This window comes from Blennius ocellaris (assembly GCF_963422515.1).
Source record: "Blennius ocellaris genome assembly, chromosome: 21".
NCBI lineage: Eukaryota > Metazoa > Chordata > Actinopteri > Blenniiformes > Blenniidae > Blennius > Blennius ocellaris.
The window spans coordinates 13,965,282-13,991,378 of NC_137670.1; the positions used below are offsets into that span (position 1 = coordinate 13,965,282).

The window sequence follows — 26,097 nt, forward strand, 5'->3', positions numbered from 1 at the left end:
GACGGTCTCCTCCACCAGCCCGAGTCCGACCGGGACGGAAGCTGCAGCCTCTCCTCCCTGAAACACCCCACGAAGGGGGTGGCTTCCCTGGACCCAGCGTGTCGTGACAAGACGACGATGTCTGACCAGGAAGCGTCCGCTGCGAGGACGACGGCGTTAAGGTACCGGGGGCTGTCATGTCTGCGTTTACCGGCGATGGTGAGCGGAGCTCCGGGGGGGGGGGAGCTAACTAACGGCTAGCACCGGATCCATGCCACGGAGGTGAACTGTCAGCGGGGGAAAGAGGGGCTGCAGCCCTCACACGGCAGCTAAAAACCGCCTTTTAACTCCGTTTATTACACAGATCGCTCGGTTCGACACCGACACGAATCGCCTCGAGCTGCAGGCTTAAGGTCCATCACATGACTGGGACACGAACACCGCCGTTACACCTCTTCACTCATCGTTATAAAATCGCGTTTGCTGGCGTTTAGATAGTAGAAAAGGGTCGGTTTCAACGATGATTGTCTACAATTGAACGTGGCATGGTAATAGATTAATCCTACACGACCGCAGATTGCCATTTTCTTAAAAAAAAAAAGAAATTGATTTCAGGTGTCATAACATGAAATGTTAATTAGATTGAATAGCAAACGAACCGTGCACCACTGGCAGAAAAGCTGTTAAAATGTCTTGAGGCACAAAGATTACTTTTTTTTTTATTTGTGCATTTACAGTCTTCATCCCAGGTGAATCCATATAATGTATTTTAAGATTTGCAGCGCTGCACGGACTCTTAAGATGTGACTCTTGTTGACATTAACATCCCAGCATGAAACTGTGAGGCGTTCAGGTGAGTCAGGTAAAACACATACACCAGCAATGAGCTCTCACAGTACACCCCCGAGCACCGCAAAATATCAGGGACGTTTTTCCAATATAATGCAGTTCAGCCAACTGCAAACAACATGACTCATGTTCGTAAAGATAGATTGACGCTATATCTTGATCTTAATGAAGAATAACATACTCTCTCTCTGCAAGAGGGTCAAATTGTACAGTAATTATTTAGTGATGCATGAGAATCACAGCTTGTATAAGTAACTAAATGGCTATAAATTAAATGTCTTCACTTTTTGACAATTTCTTACATAGTACAAATAAAACAAGGACATGTAAATTATGACAACATGAACTGACTATTTCAATGACATCAGAGACAGGAAAGATCTTTCAGAGAAATTACTACCACTATCATGCTTGATGGGACTCTCGGGTGACAGAGTAACACGTGCTCACTGATTGTGCTGCAAAATGACAAGTCAGCATCTTGAGACCTCAAATGAACATATTAAACACTTTCACCTTCATTAAAAACTGAAACACAAATTGCATGAGTAAGTAAGGCAGTATCCCAGCTATGATGTCACCTACTTTCCCAAAGTTGATGTGGATAATTATTATGTTCATGTGGAGACTTCCTTTAAATATGAGTGTGTTTTCAAACTGACGATAACTTTTGACACGTTAAAGGTTTAGACCAAACAGACACAAGCATCCCAATATAAGATTTATATTGTCGCACCTATTCAGTGTGTGCATATTTAGATTACTTTAGTTTGTCATTTGAAACAAACAAACATTTTAATAGTTCCTACTCGTTTACTGATAAATAGATAATCCAGCAGCAAATGTCAAAATCAAGTCAAATTTATCTTTATTGTCAATTCTGCTGTAAATACACAAGACACACAGTGGAATGAAAAATTACATCTCGCTTGCACTCCTGTGATATAGACACACATAATCGAAAATGTGCAATATATAAGTTATAATTGTTGTTTGTGTTGCACGTTTGAGAATTTTTGTTTATTTGTTCTGTATTAATAAAACCAACAACCTCAAAAAACAGCCAAAGAACGTCATTAAAAAATACTGAAGGTATTTGTTAAATGAATAAAAACACGACTGGCATGTATCTTAAGTGGACTTCATTATATATGAACAAAGAGAAACATTGCATAGGACTACAAAATCACATTATTTCCAATGACAATGTATATCACACGTGATGAATGCACGCGCTCTCTATTAGTCTGTCACAGTTGGTTCTTCCGATTGGCCTTAAAGGCAGCATAGAACGCTTCACTGTAACTGGTGCTCACGCAGCCAATCATGTCTCTCGAAGACGCCAAGTCCCGCCTACTTCCTGCTCCGCCGAGCTGGGGTTGGTCAAAGGGCAGCGACACTTCCTGTAGTGAGGAAAGCACGTTGCTTTGACAGAAGGGAGGAAGCTGAAGAGCTTTTAACTTGTAACTTTCACTCTGAGCTGCCGCTGGCTTTTTCCTGACAACATGCCAAGTCCGAGGTGAGATCCAGCTCAAATATCCCGTCGTGACGAATTTCGCTGTTGACTTTGTACGGCGTGTACTCGCATTACTGACAGAGGAATGTATTGATTCGCGATTCCAGGCTGCTGCGGGGAAGTTTTTCTTCCCTTATGTATTTTATCTTACGAAAGTTGTACATGTGACTGTTGTCTGGGGTAGACTTTGGTTTAGATAATCGTATATGATATAAGCAAAGTGTAATGAATAACTCAAAGGAAGTGGAATAACATTTCTTTGACTTTTGTTTTTGATGACACATAAGCCACACAAATCACTATAAAGTATATCAATAAAATCATCGTTTCATTTGAATGCAGTGACAACCCCCCAAAAAAAGACCCCGCTCCCCTTTTTTTTCTGCCAGTCATAAAATTCCATTCATTATTCTGTCAAGAGCTTGCCACATATGGCTCACATGGAACCTCTTGTTTATTTTCTCAACCCCTGTTGAGAGATGCTCAGGTTAAAAAACCAAATAAAAATCAGACTGTGAGATGTGACTGAGCCTCTAATAGTTTACAAACTATTTAATTCAGCGAATGCGAAGCAGATGATTTTTGTCACAACGGGCTGTTTGTTTCCTGGTCAGTGGGAGTTTGTGGCTGAATACAATATGTTTTTGTCTCACCGCAGTAAAAACATGCTGTTCGGGATGGGAAATCCCTTGCTCGACATTTCAGCTGTCGTGGACAAAGATTTCCTTGACAAGTAAGCCCCAAAATATTACTTATATGTCCAAACATTATGGGTTTTTTTGGGGTTTTATTTTAAGTGAATCTGTTTTATTCTTCCTGAACAGGTTTGGACTGAAGCCCAATGACCAGATCCTGGCTGAGGACAAACACAAAGCCTTGTGAGTGAAAACCTCACTGGGGGAAAATCACACTTCAGTCACTTATTCACCACAAAGTGTTGAGATTCACCTCGAGCCAATTAGGGAATGCTCTGGCTATTTGTATCACACTACTACCATCTCGGCGGTGTAAGCTGCGCCCAAAATAACCCCATCACGAATCAGCCAGAGTGAGTGGGAGCCCCAGGACCTGAAACACCAACATTTGTTATTAATAATGAATCTGGGCCAAGATGCAGCAAAACACCCACTTTATTTACTACTGTATCATCTGAATTAATAGTAAATCCACATGTTTTTTTTATTATTATTAACAGCTGAACACACAGCTCCCACAGTAATACTCTATCTTTCCTCCAGCTGTCCCTGTATACCACCCATAGCTTTTTTTAAAAGCAGAAGATAAACGGCATGGTTAATTAGAAAAGATATTTTGAATTGCTGTCTAACCTTTTATCCTATTTTTCGTCACCTGTTCCATATTTACGATATGATGTCAATATTTCCAATCATTTGTTAGTAAACTCCAGAAAGCACTAATTAGTTTGTTAAAATTAGGGATTAAATGATATTTTGATCATTCTCTTGGTAGCATTATGTCTTATCGGACCGCAAATCTGCCAAAGCTTTAGATAACGTTGATAGTTATTAATTTTCCCACAATTGATCTTCAGAATCGGGGAATCATTGAAACACTTAGAAGGAACGGAGATTTTAACTTGACAGTGTTAATTGGGAGGTTTCTCAAAGTTTTCCTTTATTCTGTCTGACATATTTCACAATTTATGACTGAGCATATCCTGTACATGGAATTCATTTCCCTCTGGGTTTGGGTGATTACTTTACAATCTCTTTAAATCATCTCAATCATCATACAATCCTTCATGGCCTCGAGCGTTGATGTGCTGTTTTCGCAGAACTGACTTGAAATAAAAGCCGTTTTGCCAAAGCAAAGGAGCGAAACTGAACTGCATTCAGTCTTTTAATACTTCTGACAAATGACAGATATCTCGTACTATTTGAATGAAAAGCACTGAAAACAATGATTTATGGCAGATTCTAGAAATAAACCGTTCTCTCTAATGATTAGATATAGATTATACTCTATTCAATCCGCTGTTCAGCACCAGCTCCACTGTTTTCAAACAGTTTATGCTTCCACTTAACCGAGGTCGGTTGTTGGAGCCGATACGCTCTTGCCGAGGGGTTCATTGCTTCACACTCGGACACATCCGCACCTTCAAGCTGTCCGCTCATATCTGCTGGAGGTGATAACCGTGCTCTTATCGTCCCGGCCTCTGAGCGGCTGCTCGCCAACCGTTTAGTGTTAAAGCAGTGTTGGCCTTTATGGTTGGTCATTTGATCAACACAAGTCATCGGTTATTGTAAGTAAGTATTCTGAGGACGTAACGTTTGCTGTGCTTTTAGTTACGGCCGCATCGCAGATTATGTTCCTGCTCGGTTCATTTCTTTTTAAATTCCCACGTTTCTCTGATGGCTGCTCAGCTCAACAGCCTTCCGCTAAAATGGTAGTGGAGTGTTTTCTGAGCCTGCAGTAACTTCCCTGTACGCATCAAATGAGCCTTAATTCATTTATTCGAAACTGATGGGAGTCCTATGAGTGTATATTGTCTCTTCTGAGCACTCATTTATTTCCACTCCACTAACCCGGCTTTAGAAATGGTCCCCCCCCCCACGCTTAAAGTGCTGACTCGACCAAATCGGATGGATTCATTATACTATTTCCACGTTTGCATCACAAATAGTTTTCAGATGATCACAAAGTGACTGGAGGCCACTGTCCATCCTCACCTTGAGCCGCATGATTTTACAGCGTGGGGCTTTTCTTTTAAACTGGAAATATGTGAGGAAAGTTGTTGGAATCTGTCTCTGCATAAACCAGACGAGAGAATGCATGACGGGCGGAATGGCAGTCATATTTTAGATTTTTATCTGATGGCTTAAAAGTAAAAGAGTAGGAATTATACAGTTTTGTTCTTGTGAGGGAGTGTCTTGTGTGTATTTGTGAAGAAACATAAAAAAAAAAAAAAATGACTGTGGCTATTGCCTATACATTATAGGCACAGATCGGTACATGAGATCGCCTGTACCTCACAATAGCGCACCTTGTCAGGTCTTGTTTCTTGACAAAAGGACACACGTGACCTTGGGCGGCAGCGGCGGCACAAAGCAGCATCATCAGCACTGTTGTTCTCCTTCAGCACAAAGGCAGCGGTGTTATCTTTAGCCCCGCAGACACTGTTCTCTCCACATTCTGCACAAGGTCAGGGCAGGATTAGCATGCGGCTTTGTTGGTTAATTCCCGCCACAATGCATTTCAATGCATGTCCCCTTCAATGCCACCCCCCCACCCCACCCACCCACACACACACACATATATGTTCACCATCGCGCAGGTCAGTTTGTATCTTGACAAATGTGTGTGGTTTCGATGGCGATATGAGCCTTTTTAAAACTCTGCTCGGTGAGTGAAACACAACAAGATGTGTTGTGCAACAAAAGGTCATTCACAAAGTCGGCGGTCTAATAGAGAAAGATGAACGACGCGGCCGAGGTGTGGTGACAAATAACTTCATTACTAAAAAATAAAAAAAAAAAGGCCCCGATAGACTTGGGAGTTCCGTCAACTAACACTATTGTTGTGCTGCTGAATCTACAGAGTGGAACGCAATTCATTTCTTTTTTCTTTTTTTTCCTCCATCGCCCTGGTGGGAGAGAGATCATTGGATGCAGCGCACTGTGGCCATGCCTGAATTCAATTATCTAGTCACAGCAGAGTCCATATAATCCTGTTGTGGCTGAGAAATTGCCTGCTGTACAGTAGAAACCATCTACATCCCTGTTAGTGCTCCCTGGAGACCTCGGGTTTGTTTCTTCGCACAGTGAGTCACAGCCGCGACTCCTCACGAGTCTTAAATTGTGTTTTTAAATGCGATATAGAGCTGAAATGATCATTTGAGGGCGTCTCGGTGGAGCGGTGGCATGCACTCCTGCCTCACTGCAAGAAAATCCCCGGTTTGAATGCAGGTTTTCTCTCTGTGTGTGTGTGTGTGTGTGTGTGTGTGTGTGTGTGTGTGTGTGTGTGTGTGTGTGTGTGTGTGTGTGTGTGTGTGTGTGTGTGTGTGTGTGTGTGTGTGTGTGTGTGTGTGTGTGTGTGTGTGTGTGTGTGTGTGTGTGTGTGTGTGTGTGTGTGTGTGTGTGTGTGTGTGTGTGTGTGTGTGTGTGTGTGTGTCCGAACTTTCCCTCAGTCCAAACATATTGGTTTGAGGTTAGTTGGTAGCTATAAATCGCCCATCTAAATGTACTTTTACTTTTTCGTCTTCAGTTTCCACAACTGGCTCAAGCAGTATAGAAGACGGATAGTAAGTTATTTCATATTTCGCCTTTGATATAAACCGTAAATGTATAATGGCTCTGATCTCAACAATCTATTGAAAGTATTACGTGGCTCATCGAAACATATGTATATGTTGTCGCATAGAATTTAACGAACTAAAAATGAGAAGGATAAATCCGTAGAAAATGTGAAATGTGTGAAATAAAATAGATTTTCTTCCTCTGCAATTAATTAGATATTCAGAATGAGGACTTGGCAACTCTTTTTTTTTTTTTTTCTCCTTTTCATTGTGCCTCATCCTCATTCTGCTGCAATTGAATTGAAACCAGTTCCCACACACTGAGCCAAGACTTAAACTAATGTACCCTCAGGGGTTATTGTTGACGTTATCAGACCGTTATTTATGATTGCTTCACTGTGTGAAGTTCAGTCTTTACATGGCTACAATTATCCATATATAAACATAAGAAATACTCGTTAAACGCCTTCATGCAAGTTTGCTAGATTAATAGAACATCTCTCGTAAACACCAGTGAATGTTGAATCATCAGATCACATTCATTGGTTCTGGTTGGAGATATCCCATTTTATCTTCTGTGAAGAAATCCACCACTCTTTCCTGTACTTGACACACGGAGATCTTTTCGTCGCGTTCGTGTCCCACGATTCATATTGAAGTTGGTCGTCATGCAGCCGGCAGGCAAACAAGTACATCAATCAGTTCTATGAAACGCACTCTACAAGGAAAAGCATATTTTCCCACCAGCTAGGGAAGTACGCACAATTCAATAACAACAGTATAGAGATTAAGTCATCATGTTAAGTACTGATGCAAAAAATACAACATCTAATTGGAATTCTGAACTCGCGACATCCTGTCACTTTCCCTTCATATCAGGAATTGATACAAATGTCAGTTGACGGAGGAAACGCTGACAGTTATTCTTGTCATTCAGCAGTATTTCCTGCTGGTGTGGTCGATGTGGGGGCTCTTGTACTGTAGCGGCTCCACTTCACACGGTATTTCCACAGTGGTTTGGGTGGGCGCAGTTGCAAGCGTGGTCTCCAGCACATTCTGCTTTCTCAGGTGGAGAGAAACCAACAAACCATAGTGTCTCTCTGCGACTTCCTGCTCCTTTAAGACGTGATAAAGTCTCTCTTCTGGTTGTTGCTGCTGCCATCATGTGGTCGGAACCGAGACTTTGATCGCCGCCAGCCGGGGCATCTTTCATATGGACTTTACTGATGCATCTCACCCTCGAGGCACATTCTGTCTTTCTCACTGACGTTTCCTTTGAGCAAATTCACAGCTCTTGTTCACCGCCTTTATTTCATGTTTCTCGTCGTACACATTTCCCTTTATCTGGTTTCCTTGCTGGCGTGCTCGGTCCCAACGATGTCACCTTCTCCTCAGTTGTGTTTTTCTTAACATTGCTTTGCAGAGAAGGGGGCAGACCCCCTCCATGTCCAGCAGGGGGCAACAATGGCCTGCTGTTTCTACCCCAAGGAGTCTCAGTAGGAAACAACATGTCAACATAATGAAAACACGCCTCTTTCTGCAGGAGATTATAATGTGGGCAAATAGACATTTTATTTCTGGATAACTAGGCATTACAAGTGCTTCAAAAGGCACAGCTTGTTCATAATTCGCCATCCGCCCTCCTAGAATTGCTAACTATGTCATATTAAAGGTGGTAATTATTAGTCAGTGTTGCAGTGAGTGCGTCGTCACCTCAGAGGTGGATAACAAAACATCAGCTGGATCCCGAATATTAGTGTCGTTCAAACATTTGTTTTATGACTCCCACTGTCCAATGATAATTAATTGTTTACTTTCTCATCTCGGGATGATGGCGTGACTCTTTTCAGAGGTTGTTTGCTCACAGCAATTAAGTTCATCAGCGCTCATCCCCGCTCCTCCTCCCTCTGTGTTCTCCCCACCATGTCTCCCTCCTTTTCTCTGTTTCTCTGTGCTAAATGCAGATTAGCAGCGTCACAATCGCATCCAGAATGAGAGTAAACTCCTCATTATGCCGTGTGACCCTCTGCTGCATGAATAATTCAGGGCTGCAGTGTTAGTGGCTGGCTGCTATTAGCATTCGAGAGAGAGGGAGAGAGGGTGAGAGAGAGAGGGTAAGAGAGAGAGAGAGCGAGAGAGGGAGGGTGGGAGGCTCATATCACTGACAGGGCTGACTCAGGGGGATCAGCGCTGGATTGAGACACACATCACACACACATCATCGCACGACACAGGAGATCAGTGGAGGTGCCTCTCCACTCGCACACCCTGCTGTCTGTGTACATCTTACACACCCCTGCTGCTGCCATGCAGCTCAATCTGCTTACTGAAAAGAAAAACAACAAAGGCCTCTCTCACCGAGTACATGCTAAACACTCTGGCCCCTGGGTGTGTGTGCGTGTGTGTGTGTGGTAGATCCCGCTCTGTACACACACTTGACTCTCCCCATCTTCTTTCATTATATATCTCTCTCTCTCTCGCTTTTTTTTGTGTGTTTTTTATAATTTAATTTTGTAATGAAGCAAATATCAAGTGCTAGAAAGCCCCAGTGGAGCTATCCAAGTGTGTCATGAAGAGAAACACTCCTGTGTGTGTGTGTGTGTGTGTGTCTGTGTGTGTTCACATGCAAGAATGCGTGCAGAAGCTGCATGTGCTTGCCATGGTGCCACTTCACTGGATGTACTCATGCTTGACTGAGTGTGTAGACACATTACACCCTCCCTCCCCTCCATTCGTTTTATTTCCCAGCTCCCTTGTCTGTTGCTAAGGCTGAGTGCTGTACTACAGTACTTAAACTCACCTTTGCGGGCCGCTAGAGGAAGGAGGAGGAGAGAAGAGGGCGGCGGCGGTGAGGGGGGAGGGAGGGGGGGTCAGTACGTCGGTCTCCCTCCTGCTGCTCAGGACAAAGGTCACGGGCCTGCATCCATCAGCTAACCTCCCAGCCAAAGAGAGAGAGCAGAGATTAATGGCACTCAACTGGTAATTGAGACATCAGAAACGCGTTCAGCCGCCAGCCGTGCCGCTCTTGATGTTTTATTGATAAGCATGAATCTGACGATTTGGGGCGCTTGCATATATCCGGCGCGCTCGCCAGAGCCGGTACTCGACTGTAAGAAATGTGGATCTAGACCTTGTGAATTATAAAACAAGAAAACTTTCTTTATTTTTTTTTTTTAACTCAAATCGTTGAACAGGAGGCATCCGTTCCTCTTGTCTTTTGACGGGAGAGGTGAACGTGCCTGCGGCGCCGGCCCATTCGTCTGTGTTTCAAAAGCACACACACACACACACACACATGCTGCATCATGAGAGATGGCTGATGCAATCATAATTAAGCCTCTCCAGAGCTGCAAATGCCTCCCTCTTGTTGATGGCAGCTGCCAGCAGGTGGTGCCAGAAGGAAACATCACAAGTCAAAGGGGGTGTAACAAACATAATCTACATCTATGTATCTCTGCATGTGTATGTAACCCCCCCCCCCCCCCCCCCCCCCCACTCGCTTTCTTCCCTTCCTCTCCCTCCAACTCCCCCTTTTAAAGAGCATTTTATAATTAAAATGTGGGCGTCTCAGCCAGTACATACAGCATGTTCAGTTCAGAAAAGCATGCTCAGGGCTATTTTTAGTCATCTTTGATCCCCAGCAGCCACACAGGAAAAAGCCACTGATGGCAGCAGCCCTTCTGCATGTCGGCTAGTTAGTGTACCCTCTGAGCCGATCGTTTTTCTTGCACCTTGCCTCGCGCGGGGGCAGAGATGGGAGGCCCGACTGGTGAGTCGCACTGCTCCCCGTGTGTTTAAAGTTCACACTGGGCCATATGGTCCCCACAGCAGGGGGTGTTGGTGGAATTATTCACACGGAGCACGCGGAATCGCCAAGATCCTGGTATCAACCTCCAAGATAAGGGGAATGTCTCAAAGGCTTTGTGCTCGGGCTTCAAATCTCAATCCTCAAGAGAACACCAGAAGCCCCATCCCTTGCTTACACACTCCCTCTTCCCACTCTCTCTCGCTCGCTCTCTCTCTCTCTCTCATATCCACACACACACACACACTCACACTCCCGTTTCCCACATCCACACAGTACAGTGTGACAAACAACGCCACCCTCAGCAGCGTGAAGCCAAAAACCTGTGACATTTTCGAGGGAAATAATATGAACTCATCCTCCATGACCAGATTTTGCCCCCACCACCTAATCCTTGAGTGCAGCCTAATTAAGTACAAACAGCAGTCCTCAGCTGATGCCAACAAACGGGCTGCTGCTCCTGCGGTGGCTTCTGCATCGGCCGATTATTAAAGGGATGCACACATTTGTCGTTTCCGCATTCTGATGCAATTACTCACCCATTATGACCATGTAATCGTGCAGTCATTAATTGCGCATACGGTCTATAATGCAAAAGGGAAAGGAAAAAAAAGGGGAGGGGGGGCGGTGGGGGCATTGTGGTTGAAATCGTGGCATTTGTTTCACACAGGCAGTATTTCTCAGCCGCGTAGGGATTTGCCCAAATGGATTGAGATACCTGAACAGCGGCGATATCGTAATGCTTTTGAGCGAATCAACATTCATCCCTCACTGTAGTCTATTAGAAGATGTCAGAGGACGAGAACAAGGCCTCGCTCGCTGTTTGAATCATGACTCATTTGTGTTCAGTACTTTTATGCGCCTCATTCTTCGCCATCTATTCCCATCCTGCCCTAATGTTCCACTGATAAGAATGTCCTATTCATTCTGCGTTCCTCACCGGTTGCCACAGAGAGGCGAAGGGAGAGAGCGAGCGAGAGACTCTACAGGCATTGAATGAAAAGCACATCTATTTCTGAGAGGGAGCGCGAGCATGGTAGAAGATAATTATTGATTTGAAATAAGAAAAGATAAGGCTCAACCTTGAGCAGCCCGGTGATAGCACACAGAACAGAATAATTAATGGGCCTGTCTTGTGTCGGGACAAGCTTTCACACTGAGACGAGCGTATTGATTTTAAACAGATAAACTGCGTAACCCTTTGTGAAGGGTTTGACAAACAATTTAATTGGGGGGGGGGAGAAACCCAACAATATTCCTCACCATTTCCATCTCCCTTTCATCACGTCCCCGAGCTGTTTTTCCTCCGCCTGACCTATGGAAACAATTACTGTGCATCAGGCCTTGTACTGCCTCCAGACTACCAAGGAAGGCTGGTGTAGGATGCACACACTGATTGGGGAATCCAATCAATGGTGGAACCTGTCTCCTTTCCAGATGCCGGCGTTCGAACGTGGGATTACCGGAGCCTTTTAGCTGCGTCGCCCCGTTCCCCGCTTCTGTCACACAAGAGAGGAAAGATGGATCCGCCTGTTTAAACGTACCTGCCCGCCAGAGTTAAAGCAGGGATAATTTACTGTTCCTGTGCGACCCTCCTCCTTCCTAATCCCCAAGGAGAGCGGCAAAGAAGCCCCAGTCCTCTCACTCCTTCCCTCGCCCTCCCCTGATTAGCGATAGGGGCCGTTTGATCATGTTTCCCTGCCTGTCCTTGTGATTTGTAAGCTGTTTAAACGTGAACGAGGCAATTAAATAAGGACGAACGGCGCGTAGGAGAGTGGGTGCCGCGGTGATCATTAACGATGAATTACCCTGGTGTGCACTCAAACGCTCGGGAGGACTTTCAAGGCAGACCACTCCCGAGGATCCAGATCCAATCTAGCCATTGATTAACAGAGACTTGTTCTTCCTGCGAAATCACTCGACGGGGATTTTAGGGCACTCATCCGGTCTTATCGAGATAGGCTAACATCAAAGGCGCATGAAGAGGGATTGGGTAAATGGGCTCGCCTTGCCCTCCGTGTAAGAGACTTAGAGGAGCAAATCTTGAATTATTGCCTCATGTAAATAATCTACTCGGCATGTTTTTTTTTTTTTGGGGAGGTGAGAGGGGAACTCATGAGTCACTTGGTGTGGAGAACACTCCAAGTACTTTTGAAGCTCTCATATTTCCCTTGATGGGGGAAACAACGGTGGGGGCTCCGTCCCCAGGAATGTAAACAAGACGACGTCCCCGGCTTGTTTGATCTGCCCCAACAGTTTGAACGCGCTGAGCTGGGAGCTGTTTGGGACTACAAGAAGGACTCCTCCGTATTCTTAGGTCGCAAATATTGTATTGGGTGGCCTACTTTCTTTAATTCGAATGCGATTTGATTCAAGCTGAATAAATAAGTGCTGCTATTAGTCTCGGAATGGGAGGTATGAAATTGAAAAATTGCACAGCGCCTTTTCGTTAAGAGTGGTATTTAACCGGCGTTTCAGCGGCGGCCTGATATAAAGCGCATGTTATATAACGCCGGCTGACCATACGTCTGTGGAATGCATGGCATAGCTGGAATTGCATCGCTCTTCCATTGAACAACACTCGCGGGTTTTAAAAAAGCGGAGGTTACCGGCTGCGGACATTTTGTTCAAAACAATTTCTTTTTCTCCGCTCCCCTCCCGTCGCAGAGTGAGCTCCGGCTGCAGTAGACGGAAAGGGATTTTTTTCTCCCCCTAAATGGCCATGGGGGCCGTTTACGGTGTCACTACTATGGGATCACATGATGTTTGAGGGTGTAAAGGTCTCGAGGCAGCTGCTCCTTTTCGGATGGGATTTTCGAGGCGTCCAAGAGCAGGGCCCCATGCTGTCTGCACTGAAAGGTGGAGCAAATACTTCTGGCATGGGGGTGGAGGAGGAGGGGGGGGGGGGGAGAAAAAAAAAAAAACCTGCTGAAATCCTCAGAAGCTATGTGTCTATTTGAAATGGGTTCTGGAGTCCCTCGGCTGCCTTCATGTTATAAACACCCACAGTGCTCAAATTCTTCTTTTGTCAAGGAGTCATAACAGGTGTCTCAGGAAAGATTTTTTTTTTTTTTTCCCCCGGTTAGCATATTTTCCACTTGCATGGAAAGTTTTTTTTTTAGTTTTTTTTTTACCCCCCTCTTTATTAGGAACATTCTGCCCTGGGTAGACCCCCTCGCCTTGAGACATGATATGCAGACTTTCTTTGAAGCAGTAAAGGTTACTTTCACACTCGCTCAAAATTCGGCCATGCCTAGTTACACCAGGTTGTGCTCAAGCATTGAGCACCTCTGGGAGACATATGTTGGTAAGCCGCGATGTGCTTTGCATGCAGATGCCTCTCCCGTCTGTGGCGACTGGGGCTCGACGATGTGAGGCAAACGCGCGATAAGTATTGCAATGACGATACGATTCGGTGATGAATACAAACACTTATGCAGACAACGTCGACGTCTCTCGGCGTCGAGATTTTTTCCGTTTCAAACAAGTGTCGTTTTTCTCGCCCGTAATTTATACTAGCTATGATATTGTTATAATGGTATAACTGTGATGTATTGTGCATCCCGAGTGGCGACTACAGACAATACAGATAAAAACTTTGTGTTCAACCCTGAAATTCAAACTAGACCCCCCCCCCCCTCCATAAAACAGCCTTTGACTTCCCCTGTGTATTCTTGTTTCCAACCTTAAAAAGAATTAAATCTGCATACCAGAGTCTTTACATAACAAACGTCCCTTGGGATCACTCCCAAGCCTTTTCTTTCCCCTGCAATTCCTCGCACTCGGTTAATTTGAGGTGAAATTACTTGCATTAGTCAGACTGGTGTGGTGCACCTTGAACTATTTAGCATGTCATTGGATTCCCCCCCCCCCCCCCCCCCCCCCCCCCCCCCCCAATGTAAATACACTTGCAAATGGACAGTCTTCAATGTACGGCTGAGAGGGGGGTAGAGAGCCAAAGACCTCTTAATATAGCGTATCATCTTGACTACAGTTGGGTCAATTACCTTAGCGGGGTGGACACGTTTATATAGTCGGCCTCCTGGGAGGCTGTTTGCGTGAACGATGTGGAGAATACACATTATTCATGTTCTCAGCTACCCAGATAAAGGCTCTATCTCGCAGCGAAGCCCCGGCTTTGCATCATGTTACGCCTCGGCATCGAAGCTATTGATGTTTTGAAATGGCAATATGATTGGGGGGGGGGGATACAAAAAAAAAAAAAAATGATAGAACTGCTTTCAGTATAGCGCTGTAGACCCAAGGGTGTTCCCGTGGTTTATGTTTGAAAATGCAGCGATTGTTTACTCCCCGCTCCCCAAAGTAATGTCTGTTTTCTTGACTCATTGTGTTTAGTCTGTTCGAGCCGTTTCTAAACTTCGCTGTACAATTCAGACATCAAACATTTAATCAGATGTGGTCTCTCCCTCAGCAAGTTATATGCGAATCAGGTTTTCTACATGGGGAAAATTGTAAAACCTGTTTTTCTAATTGCTCTGAAAACATCACCTAAGGAAAAAAAAAACAAAAAACAAAAAAAACACAAAGTCCCTGCCTATCTCTGCCAAGTATAAGATGAATAGTTTCTTTCATTGCATGCATCTCTTTGAGGAAGGAGTTCAAGTTCCTCAGAAATAACTCTCACTGCTCATCTTGCTTTAATACTGCACAGCTAACTACAACCATCTGTGAACAATGTTCCTCTTTTGCTTTTATCAAGCTGACATTTAGACCCCAACTGCGTCTTTTCAACTCGAGCAACATTTGTGGTCAAGTATCCTACTTAACAAAATCCAGCATTGGCTTGATGTGTGTGTGTGTGTGTGTGTGCGTGTGTTTTCATCCTCTCTTTCTTTCATGCCAGTTCAAATAAACAACTTGCACCTGGAGTGTCACAGCTGAAGGAGGGCAAAGATGCGTGCCACATTTAAGTCGATCATATTTCTATGATTACGCACTGTTGTCTCATTTACTGCCGGGAAAGACGGAAAGAAAGCATCCTGTTGACAGGCATCCCAGACAAGCAATCAAACAAACCTATAAAAAAAAAAGGGAAATGTATTTGTTTTGTTATCCAACAATTGAGACTGTGGGGAAATTAGTTTCCTAGTGAGCGGAGAGGAATGTGTTGTTCGCTTGAAGTGATGCAGAAATGTTTAAAGCCAATCGAAATAAGTGATTAAAAGTAGCGTTTGTGTTGAAATGGCAGCAATTTTGGTGAAAGTTGAGACGTGTACTGGCTTCCACGCATAAATAAATGATTCCCATCTTATTTTACCTTCCGCTCCAAAGCTTCAATTAGGACAAGACGACCTGAGTGGAATCGGCTTGATGTTTGTAACCATAAAATTTTATGGTGGATATTTTGAATAACGGAAAACAGACTAGTCTGCGTACAATAAATGTAGTGGGACCATAAATTATACATCCTGAGCTTTATTTCTTCCCTCTCTTGCCTGATTTATGTGATTACGAGCTTGTTTGTCTCTCTTCTCAAAGCAGCAGTAGAGCAGCGCCGCTGGCGGCGGCCATGTTGTTTGTTGTCATGTTAAAATTAGAAACTTGGAAGTGCGATGTTTGCAAGTTGGAACTATCCCAGTTCCCAGCCTGTATGAAAGCAGCATTAGTAGTACAGACTGACCTAAACGTTTTTAAAAATTTGTGATTGCAGAAGGTGATTAAAATGGAAAAACTAGCTTGCGGCTCGTATTGGCTAAAGTAGCAGCAGAACGATTGAATATACGTGAATTCAAGTGAAAACAAAAAACAACTTTCTGGTTTTGCAATCAGTTTACACGACATTCGATGCCCAGAGCCACCGAAATACAACTTTTTGAAAACGCTCCGACACCATCACTGTGTAGACGGCGCAAAATGCAACTATTCTGCTCCTGCTGCTGTACATGCCCACCACGACCATAGTAAATAGTTATTGTGCTCATGCACGAGGACATGGACCTCCAGAGTCTCATTCCACCCGGTCCAGATTATTCTCAAAGCCGTCACCCCAGCGGTTGTAAACCAACCAGTTTTCTCGGTCCTGTTCTGGTGGATTATAATGCTAATATGTTAATGAAGGTTGCGACAGTTAAAATCCTACAGTGTCTTTTCATTTTTCCTTTGACTTTGTTATTGTTTTCATCAGCAACACAGATAATTGTTTGTACTTTCAGCTGCTAAATGCTCATTTCAGTTCAATGGTTAGTTGCTATATTTGTCTGTGTGATTTTAGAGCTTGTTAACACACTACTGAAATTCAAATACTTCTGTTCTGTTTTTTTTTTCTTTTTTTCCACCCTGAAGCTGAAAAAAGCTTTGTAACCACAGCAACTTCAAATAATTGATGTGAGACTAAACTGAAACAGCCACTTTACAGACCTTGAAGCCAATCCAAACTCAATAACACCCCTGACATCCACATACGTTGCTCGGCTGCTCATCCCACAGATGCATGTTTCTTTCAAACGTGGCCCGATTTTTAAAGCGAAATTAGCAAATTATATATTGGCCTTGGTTTGTCATGAAATGTTTTAATTAATAATCTATCGAAAAAATAAATTCCATCACTGGTTTTGCATCGGTTATTAGCTGGAAAGATGAAAAAATAGTTTTGATCCACCATCCTTTTTTTTTTTTTTTTTTTTGGCTTTTACATGTTTTTGCATGTATGGGTTCATTCTCGGAATAATCCAATTTCCTTCCACAGTTCAAAAACATGCATTTGAGGTTAATCAGTGACCCTAAATTGTATGTTGGTGTGAATATGTGTGTCTGGGATTCTCCTGTGATGAACAGGTCACCTGTCCAGGGTGTCCATTGCCTTTTACAATGGAGGAACACCTTATGTATATTCTGTGAATGAGATATTTCTTCTCTAATCGGATTGATTAGGATGTTGCCTCCAGGAAGCAGACATTGTTATAATAGAGTCTGGTAATAATCCTGATGCAGCAATTCTTTTGAACATGTGTTACATTTTTAAGTTGTCTCACTTACGTTTGCCTTTCAGCATGCTATGTTTGCGAAAGGCAAAGTTACAGTGGAATTTGGTGTCACTCACTTAACAACTCTTTTTTTTCTTCTTCTTCTTCTTCTTCTTCTTCTTCTCTCCTCCACCTGTTTCTTTCAGGTTTGATGAAATCGTCAAGAGGACCAAAGTTGAATACCACGCCGGTGGCTCTACCCAGAACTCGGTGAAAATTGCTCAGGTTAGTCCTCCCTGGCCCTCCGCTGTGTGTCTTCGTGTGTTTTGAATATACTGTGGTATGCTTGTAACCTTAGATTTGTCAGGCTGGCAGCTCTGGGAATACGGAGCATAGCTGCACGCCACGTTGACGCATTACAGTTTGAGCTGTTGTGAATTCATCAGACCTGCCGTGGAAGGGGAGAAAGGCGGGGAGGATTAATAATGTTTGCAGTGTTATCTAGTTGGCCTAATTTCCTGAGACATATCAAACATCAATTAGAGAGAATTACAAGTAGATGCAATTAATATGTCACAACAAATTATATCAAACAAATGCTGATCTTCTCCCCGACTGCTAGACAGATTCGAGCATCTGAAAGAAATTGGTGATTGTCCAAATCTGAAATGGCAATCTGAACTTTAGAAGATTATTCACTGTTTTTTTTTTTTTTTAAGTGAGTGCAGTACGACTCAGAATTTGACATGCAGTGATTAGCTGCTGATAAGGCTTTGGTCTGCTCACAATAAACAAAGAAAAAGCACCCAGCTGAAAAATAATTCTCTTCCAAGGAGGAGAAATGAGTGCAGAAGCTAATTGAGAGGCTGATGTCTGTGAAAGTGCACTCTTTCCTGTGTGTGTGTGTGTGTGGGTTTTTGTTGTTGTTGTTGTTTGTATGTACCAGCGCGGTGTGTAGCACGTGCGCGCGTTTCCGTGTGTGCATTTTTTCTGTGTGTTTAGCACAAGATAGATGCCAATGAGGGAACAAGAAAGCAGGCAGGCAGGCCCTCGGGCTGCCACCATCTCCATGCTTTGGAGACGGTAAACATCCTTTAAAAAGGCGACGCGGAGCTGTGCACCGCCGTACAAACACTCTTTAATTATCCAGATCAGAAGCGTTTGCATATACCTCAGTCACTCACAGACATTCACTGTCAACTTCATTGTGTTTTCTCCACTCTTTTTTGTTGTTGTTTTTAGTCTTATATGTTTGGTGTATTTAAATGAAAACAAAATTCACCTGAGCTCACCTCCTCTTGAGCTAAAGCCATAGCTTCATTTCAGCCGGCCCCAGTTAAGATATCGCCAGCCCTCCACAGTGATTTTTTTTCATGTTTTACTTAAGAAGACACTGAAGGAATTGACCCCGAGCTGCACATCGGCGCTCTCGTGAAATCAGATGGAGAAGGAGATTTTCACTGCTGGCCGTTGCTGGAGAAAGAGCCGTCATGGCCCATGTGCCCTCTGAGAAGCGTTCAGTCTACTAAATTGCTCTCATAATGGCGTGGCAGGCCCCAGTCAAAATGCTATTCTCCTCTGTTTATTTGGATATTTACCCCCTTCAGAGGGAAGATGTCGAGCTGATTCTGAAATGCTCAAGATAACAAGAGTATTTTTGTCCCACACCCAGAAGTCTCAGAAACAGTTTCTGTCAATATATACCTTGAAGCACTGACTTTTCCACATTTCACTTTCAGGTGATGGTGTTCTTTTATGAAAAATGTATAATGCATAACCGGCTCCCAGATTATCACATTGTAGCACCTGCAATATGTGAAACTTCAAACCCGGCTGTATTGTGGAAGCTGAACCTTCAAACACGAATGATATGCACTGCAGCACTGAATCCACATCAAAGGGGCCCAGTGACTAAATGAGATGCTCGATCCAGGGCAGGTTTGCTCAGGAGCCCCATCGCCGCTGGAGGAGAGAGAGGAGTGTTCAGAGGCTTTTGCGCGGGAATCGCAGCACACGCTGGGAAAACCCAGGGTGTGGGAGGATCAATGCTTTCGCCAGTGGAACTCGTACTTCCCTCCAAAAACCCAGCCGCCTCATCGGAGTCTCTAATAGGTTAAACGCCGGCGCTTCGCACGGGCTGGGATTTCTGCACTATCAAGGAAAACCTAAACCTCGGCTTTAAGAAGATGCAGAATCGATGTTAATTGGATTTAGTCAAATGAGAATTGACTGAGCCGAAGCTTAGATGGATAAGTATTGTTTTCCTCTAACGGCCATCTCCGCCCCACCGTTTGATTGAAATCGCCCGTTTTAGCTCTTAGCATCCGTACCTCAACTGCCGTCTGTAAGTCTGAGACCTGACTTCATTTTTTTTTCTTTTTCTCCACGCATTATAGCTTCTGTCTCTGCTTATCCATATTCAAATCACACGTTGTGACAAACTACAAGTCCCACAGTTGATGTATCATCACATTTGTACTTCCTTAGCTTTGCACCAGTGCTTCTCAATAAGCCTCAGATCTTGTCTGGATCTAGTCAGCGAGGGTTACAAGCTTGTATGCAGAGCTCTCCGGCTCTGATACTTGAGGAGAAAAGGGAAAAAAGAAAAAGCAACGATAGAAGTGGGTTGGAGGTTGTTGCCTTTGCCCAGGCGCTAACAAACACCATGCCCTGAAGGGGCGTCCAACATAAAGGCTTACCTACTGGATGTTGCAGGGCTGTAAGGTAACAAAAACCTGCCCAGTGTTGCCTGCTCACATACAGCCTTCACACATCAAAGGGCTGCTGCTCAGATCGGACACGGCGGGAAACAACAATCTTATATATACACTTTTTTTTTTCTTTCTTTTTTTTTTTTTTTTTCCCAGTTATTTACAAAGTTGAAGGATTGGCGGGGGGAGTCGTGGCCTTTTCTTGAACACGTGATCCAGAATTGGGTGCCACTGAAGCATGTTTATCACAGGTGACAGAACCGGTGGGGGGGGTGGGGGAGTGGGGGCTGACTGCAGGGCTGTATCAAGAAGCACAGTCAATTCATTTAGACAGAACATCAAAGTCCTCCAACAGCTCCTTAGGGCCCAGAGATTGAAGTCTGAGCAGAGACAGGCTCATGGGGAGTTATTGCCGCTGCCAGGGAAGTAGATCCCACTCTGAGTGCCTCGTGTAAACCGTGCATTCTCATTATGATCCTCACAAATCAACGCCATTGACATACTGTGTTTCTCTGCAGTGTAAGCAGGCTTTGTACGTGCTCACCAAAGGAACAAATTGCTTCGTCTAAGTGCCCGAGCAGTAAATGCGTCGCAAAAAGTTACGATTGAGCGTGTTCGCGCTCCTTTTTTATTTAGATCTTGCGCCATTTCTGGAACTCCGCATCATCAATTTCACTGAGATGCCTGAACTATTGTTTAGCAAATAAAGGCTTTTGAAAAATCTGCCGTTTCTGTCATGGTCGTGATGCCTGTTTAACATTTCCTCAGACTTGGTCAATCGTTGAAGGGGTGAATGGGGCCCAGCCACAGTTTGTTGGCTCGGAGCTCCTAATTGAAAACGCATGTGCAGAGAAGTTGTATTTAAAAAACAGGAAAATCCCACAGCACTACTTGAGCTTGAAAATGGTCCTCACCAGCTCATATTTTGTAGGAGAACACTTAAACCCGTCTTGATGTCTCATTGAAGGCTGTGACTTATTTCTCAGGGCAGAAATATTCCATGACCTAATGTTTGGCTTTTGCAGCTCGTTTTGTTAAATAAATAAAGAATAGCAGCAACTTGCCTCCCATTTGAAAGGGCTAAATGAAGAAATGCCTACGTCTGGTACCACTTAAGGGAAACGGGACAGTTGAGGAGAAATAGTGGAGCTTTTGTGTTGAAACTCTGTAAGCGAATGTTCAGAAAAAGCCTCCATTTCTCTACTTTTTCCCTGCGTGCTTGGTGATCAGCATTAAAACAAATGTCCTTTATGTATGAATGTGCTCTCGGAGCTTTTGAGACTTTCAGTATTTGTCCACTCTCAAGCTGCTGGAGATTTCTGTGCATTTCCTTTGTCTTTTGATCACGTTGAGTGAGCTCGCAGTCGCATAGATGGCGGCGCAGCTGTGCCGAAATGAGCACGCTAATGACCGATTAAAACCCGAACCCTGGTGGGCCTTTGAGTTTCACGCCACAGAAATCAGCCCTCTCAAGTATGCGCCTGTTGTTAAAGCAAAAGCCTCTTGTTTGTTTTAAGACAGGTTAATTGCGAAACCACGGTTAGCACTGGCTCGGAGCAGTTTTATGGCACCGGGGTCTTGTCGTTTCCTTCCCATTACGAAGCAGTGAAAGGTCACAGTCTGTTAAGCTTCTTGTGAGAGATGCATGAAACCGAGTGGAATTTTTCTCTTTCTACCCCCTTTCCTCGCTCTCTCGTTCCCATCTCCCGCTCATTCTAGACATTCCAGGTGTGCAAGTGTGCACTTCAGGTGTGTGTGTGTGTGTGTGCGTGGGGGGGGTAAGGATATATTGTTTTCCTCAGCGTAAGCAGTGGAAGCAACGAACGCCTCATTCGCTTTGATGAGCGACGTGTTCATGCGTGGGCTTCAATGTCACCCGCCATGAGGCAGCTGTGAAGTCGCGGCTCATGTCGGCGGTGCCATTTACTCAATGATGAAGTGGGGAGATCGCCGTCGGGCTCCACATTCACCGCCCCGCTCCACGCGTGTACGTACACCCCCTCCTCGCCCGAGCATGTGTTCCTCCCACCTCCACGGCACTGTGACTGTGCGCCACGGCTAATGCCAGCGTGCATTAAATCTCCAGCCCTGTGATCACAATCATAAAAGACTGACTGGGTGATTATGCACGACTTTGTCATCACAGGGATTTAACAGCTGATGGCCCTTTTCGCGCTGCGGCGCCTTCCGTCTTGTGTTTCCCCAAATTTGACTTTCACAGGAGAAAATGAAGATGATGTTTGATTTAATTTTCTCCTCAGATGTGCAGGGAGCTTGTTGCCCGGGCAAGAAATTGCACAGATTGCCATATAGGTGACATATTACTATCCCCCGTTGAAGTTAATTTGCCGTCAAATGTGCGACTTAATTTAAGCTGCCAAAGGGAAGACGTGGGGAGTAGATTGTAACTCATAAGTATGCATTGGAAAGAGTGTTGATTAACATTGAGGGCTCGAGAGACAGACGCACTCAACGTGTATCATCTGGCCTCAGAGGCTGGCAGTGGAATTGAATGTGATATCTTGCATAACGTGTCCTTGCTTTAAGTCCTTGGTTCCAGGCTCAGGAAGAAAGGCGGCACCATTGGCTCGCCTGCGTCCTGCTTGGCCGCCGCACAGTTGCCCGGGCTCGAGGCGAGCTCTGAGTGAAATCTGAAAGGACTCGCGCAACAGACAGTAGTCTACATATCTGGCAGCGTCCCTTTATGTCAAATTACAGAATGATATTTTGCACAGGGCACTTGGTACGCCTGCCACGTCGCTGGGCACTGCATTTAAAAGCAGGCATCTGTGTGTTTAGGGCAGAGACAGAGCAGGGGAGGGGGGGGGGTAAAGTGGTGCTCGCATGGCTGTGGAGCAGTCTGAGAGCTTTTCAGACTGTAAACAATGGTTCATTAAACAAAACTATTGTTGGAGTCATCTGCTGACACAGGTCAAGTAACTGGTGAATGAAAGAATGATTGTGCATTTTACACAACTGCGCTACATTTTCATACGACTCTTGAGCAATGCCCCTCTCTCATATTTCCCCACAGAGTGTCTGTGGCAGTAGTTTTTATTTGGCACATTCTCGGCGTGCTCCCACTCTTGCGGTTGAAGTGTTGCATAGCAACTGAGGAAAAACAGCTTTAAATATTTTGGTTAAAAAGGTTTTAAGAAAATAAAGAACAGCCTGCAATTACTGTTCATTTCTCCCGAGTTCATAAGTTTAAGGAGCCCGTTCTATTGTGCCAAGTAATAAATGAAATACCAAATTAGGCTTTGTGTTGGCTCGGAAAAACTGACAAACGGTATGTCTCGAATACTTTGTCCTCTCGTGCCAATTCAGTTCTTCATCTATAGCTGTTTTGTTTATCGCGTAAACGCTGGCAGCTGTCTGCACCTTCGCTAATTCACAACTGTTTTGAAACAAAGCTCGCGGTAGTTTTCGTGGAGTGCAGCCCGGCTCCATTTTTTTTTTTTTTTTTTTTTTTTTTTTTTCCAAGCCAGCCGAGTATATCTTTGACAGGATGGAAAATGTGTAGGTGAGTGCAAATTTGAAGTGATGTGCCTCAGGAAAAGCGGATGGGGATGGAGCGACGGGGATGGGGGCGCGTGTGGAGAGAGAGAAGGCTGGATGACGCACAGCAGGTGACAGACAGACACTAATAGTAATGGCTCTTATCAGTGCCTCGCTCGCTCCCTCTTTTCACATGGGCTCTGACATCCTCCTCCTACTCCACCCCCTCCATCTCGCAGGGGGTGTTGGGCGCTCGCTGGGTTGTGCAGCCCGCTCAGACGGAAAGAGCCTGCCAAACACCGGTCCCCTCACATATAAATTGCATCATTAACATCGCCTAGATTATTCCAAGCTCTCCCACCGGGTTTATGGCAGCAACCGGCTCAACTTAACTGTTCGACTCACTGAAGACATTCAGGTTTTCCTCGGTGAGCTGTGCTTAGATCTGCCGTGGAGAAGAAGGAAAAAAAAAAAAAAACGCCCGTCCCATTCTCTCTGAAGGGTTTAAACACAATCCAGAGGAAATCTTGTCGGTTTCTTTTCGCTCACAGCGGCTTAATATATAGTCTAATGTGCCTTATCTTTCTGCCTCGACTTGTCAAAACTTGAGTCGTCTGTTGTCGTGCAGGAGGGTTGTGGTTACTATCGATGCTACGTGGTGAAAATGAGCGACGTGATTGAAATCGGTATCACGGAATTAATTGTCATGTTTCTAGGAATTGTTGATAAATAATCCAGCATGATCTCTGTATAGTGGGAAACTTTTCTTTGATATTGAAAAAGGTCCTTAAAAGTTTTTGTGTGTGGATGCATGGTCAATACACATGAACGCTAACCTTCATTGAAAGTAAGTGCTTCATTGTAGTCACAAAATGCTTTATAGTTTTAATTTTTGTTTTTCCTTAATTTGGCTGCTATCAAAAATTTAACTGATGTCCAATTTTTTAAAAAAAACAACGAAAAAACAAAACAAACTTCTTGGTTGAGAAGATCTTCAATGAAACACTGCTACACATTCATGCAATTATATCTCTGTATTCACTTGACGATATTCTGCCTTGTTGATCCTCTTTGGATTACTTTATTAAAGAAAAAGAAAAAAAAGGTGTATTCACCAAGATCTTCACATGTACAGCTTCTGAGTAACTCAAACTTTAATTCTAGTTTTAAGTAGAGTTGTTTTACATAATGTGAGCATTATTCATATCTGCTTGACTTTTCTTCTTCTTCTTTTTTTTTTTACATCATTGCCCAGAGAATTGTTGCGTGTTTAGTCAGTTGGTTCCTCTACATGCACATTGAGGACGCTATCTTGGGATTTCAGGGAAACATTAATGAAAGTAATATAATGAGCTCACAGCTGAAGTCATTTTCCGTACACCAAATGCGACTTGAGCCTTTCCTGTTAATTGCCCCAAGTGATATAAGACAATCTGTGATCCGTCGCACCTCAGAAAGTGGCCCCTAAGCGCAGTTGACATCAGCAGCAAAGCTGGATGAAGCCTCGTCCTCAGATCAGTTGGCAATTAACTGTGTAATTACTATCTGGGGTGGAGGTTAAGCTCGGAGTTAAAGGTTGGGGCAGCAAACATTTTTATATGATCCTCTTACTCTATTATCCTTTCGCACTGCTACAAGGTTTTACCTCATGGGGAGAATACATTACATAAAGCCCCTTGGCAATTACTCCTCAATGAATATCTTCATGGTGTATAGTCCATATGATTAATCTGGAATACCCTCTGCCCCCCCCCCCCCCCCCCCCCCTCCCCTGTCCAACTGCAGACCTGGCTCTGCTTACCATGCAAGTTTCATTTTCACCTGAACAAATGGCTCCTTTAGACAAAAAGTGCCAACCTTTTACTTTTACTGGCTTCTTGGGAAGGGAGGTAGAAAAAGGAAAAAAACAAGGGGGGTGGTGGGTGGGGGGGGTGGCACACAACCTAATGCAGCAATAACAGATATCCCAACAAGGAGAAAAAGGAGGGATGGGGGTCACTGTGGTTTGTGGTGGGCGGGGGTGAGTTTTTTGGATCGGAGACGCTTAATAGTGTTGAATAAAGGAACATTTATTTTTGTGCTTCAGCCTGTAACAGCCTCAGGAAATAGCTCAGTCTCTTGATCGGGAGCAAATCCTATTAACTTACAGTGCTCTCACTCAGGGTAATGGGCTCCACCTTGAGACTTGGGAGAACACTTTTTTCCCTCTGACACACTGATACCGGTGTCTGGAGGGCTCTGCGTTGGGTAGTCTAACACTTGGGCAGAGACTAATCAAGTCAAACAATCTGGCGGGCCGGAGCAACACAGAGCGGGGATGTTGATATCCAGCGAGCTCATTCAACAGGCCCCTTCACACGTTCCTAACCCAATACCAAAGGATCAGTGCACGGGATCAGTTCAAGATCAGGTTATTCGAGCCCCTGAGAATTGTAAAGTGATCCCGGAGCAGCTTTTGCTTTCTCAGGAGTGATCAGAGCTGTCGGTTCTGTTATAGACTGCTAGGGCCAGGGCCAAGGGGAACTCCTGGGGTCTCCATTTATTTCTGCCCGGCGAGGGAA

At 44.4% G+C, this 26,097-nt stretch overlaps 1 protein-coding gene across 1 annotated transcript in view; it reads left to right on the forward strand.

The window, feature by feature from the left end:
* Positions 1 to 2,235: 2,235 nt before the first annotated feature.
* The window catches only part of adkb (adenosine kinase b), a 120,697-nt gene continuing 96,835 nt past the window's right edge, over positions 2,236 to 26,097 (forward strand). Inside the window, exons 1-4 of the mRNA XM_080517864.1 lie at positions 2,236 to 2,347; positions 3,003 to 3,077; positions 3,169 to 3,222; positions 17,534 to 17,612. Coding sequence (XP_080373990.1) covers positions 2,334 to 2,347; positions 3,003 to 3,077; positions 3,169 to 3,222; positions 17,534 to 17,612 — 222 coding nt within the window. The 5' untranslated portion in view covers positions 2,236 to 2,333. The remainder of the gene's footprint in view (positions 2,348 to 3,002; positions 3,078 to 3,168; positions 3,223 to 17,533; positions 17,613 to 26,097) is intronic.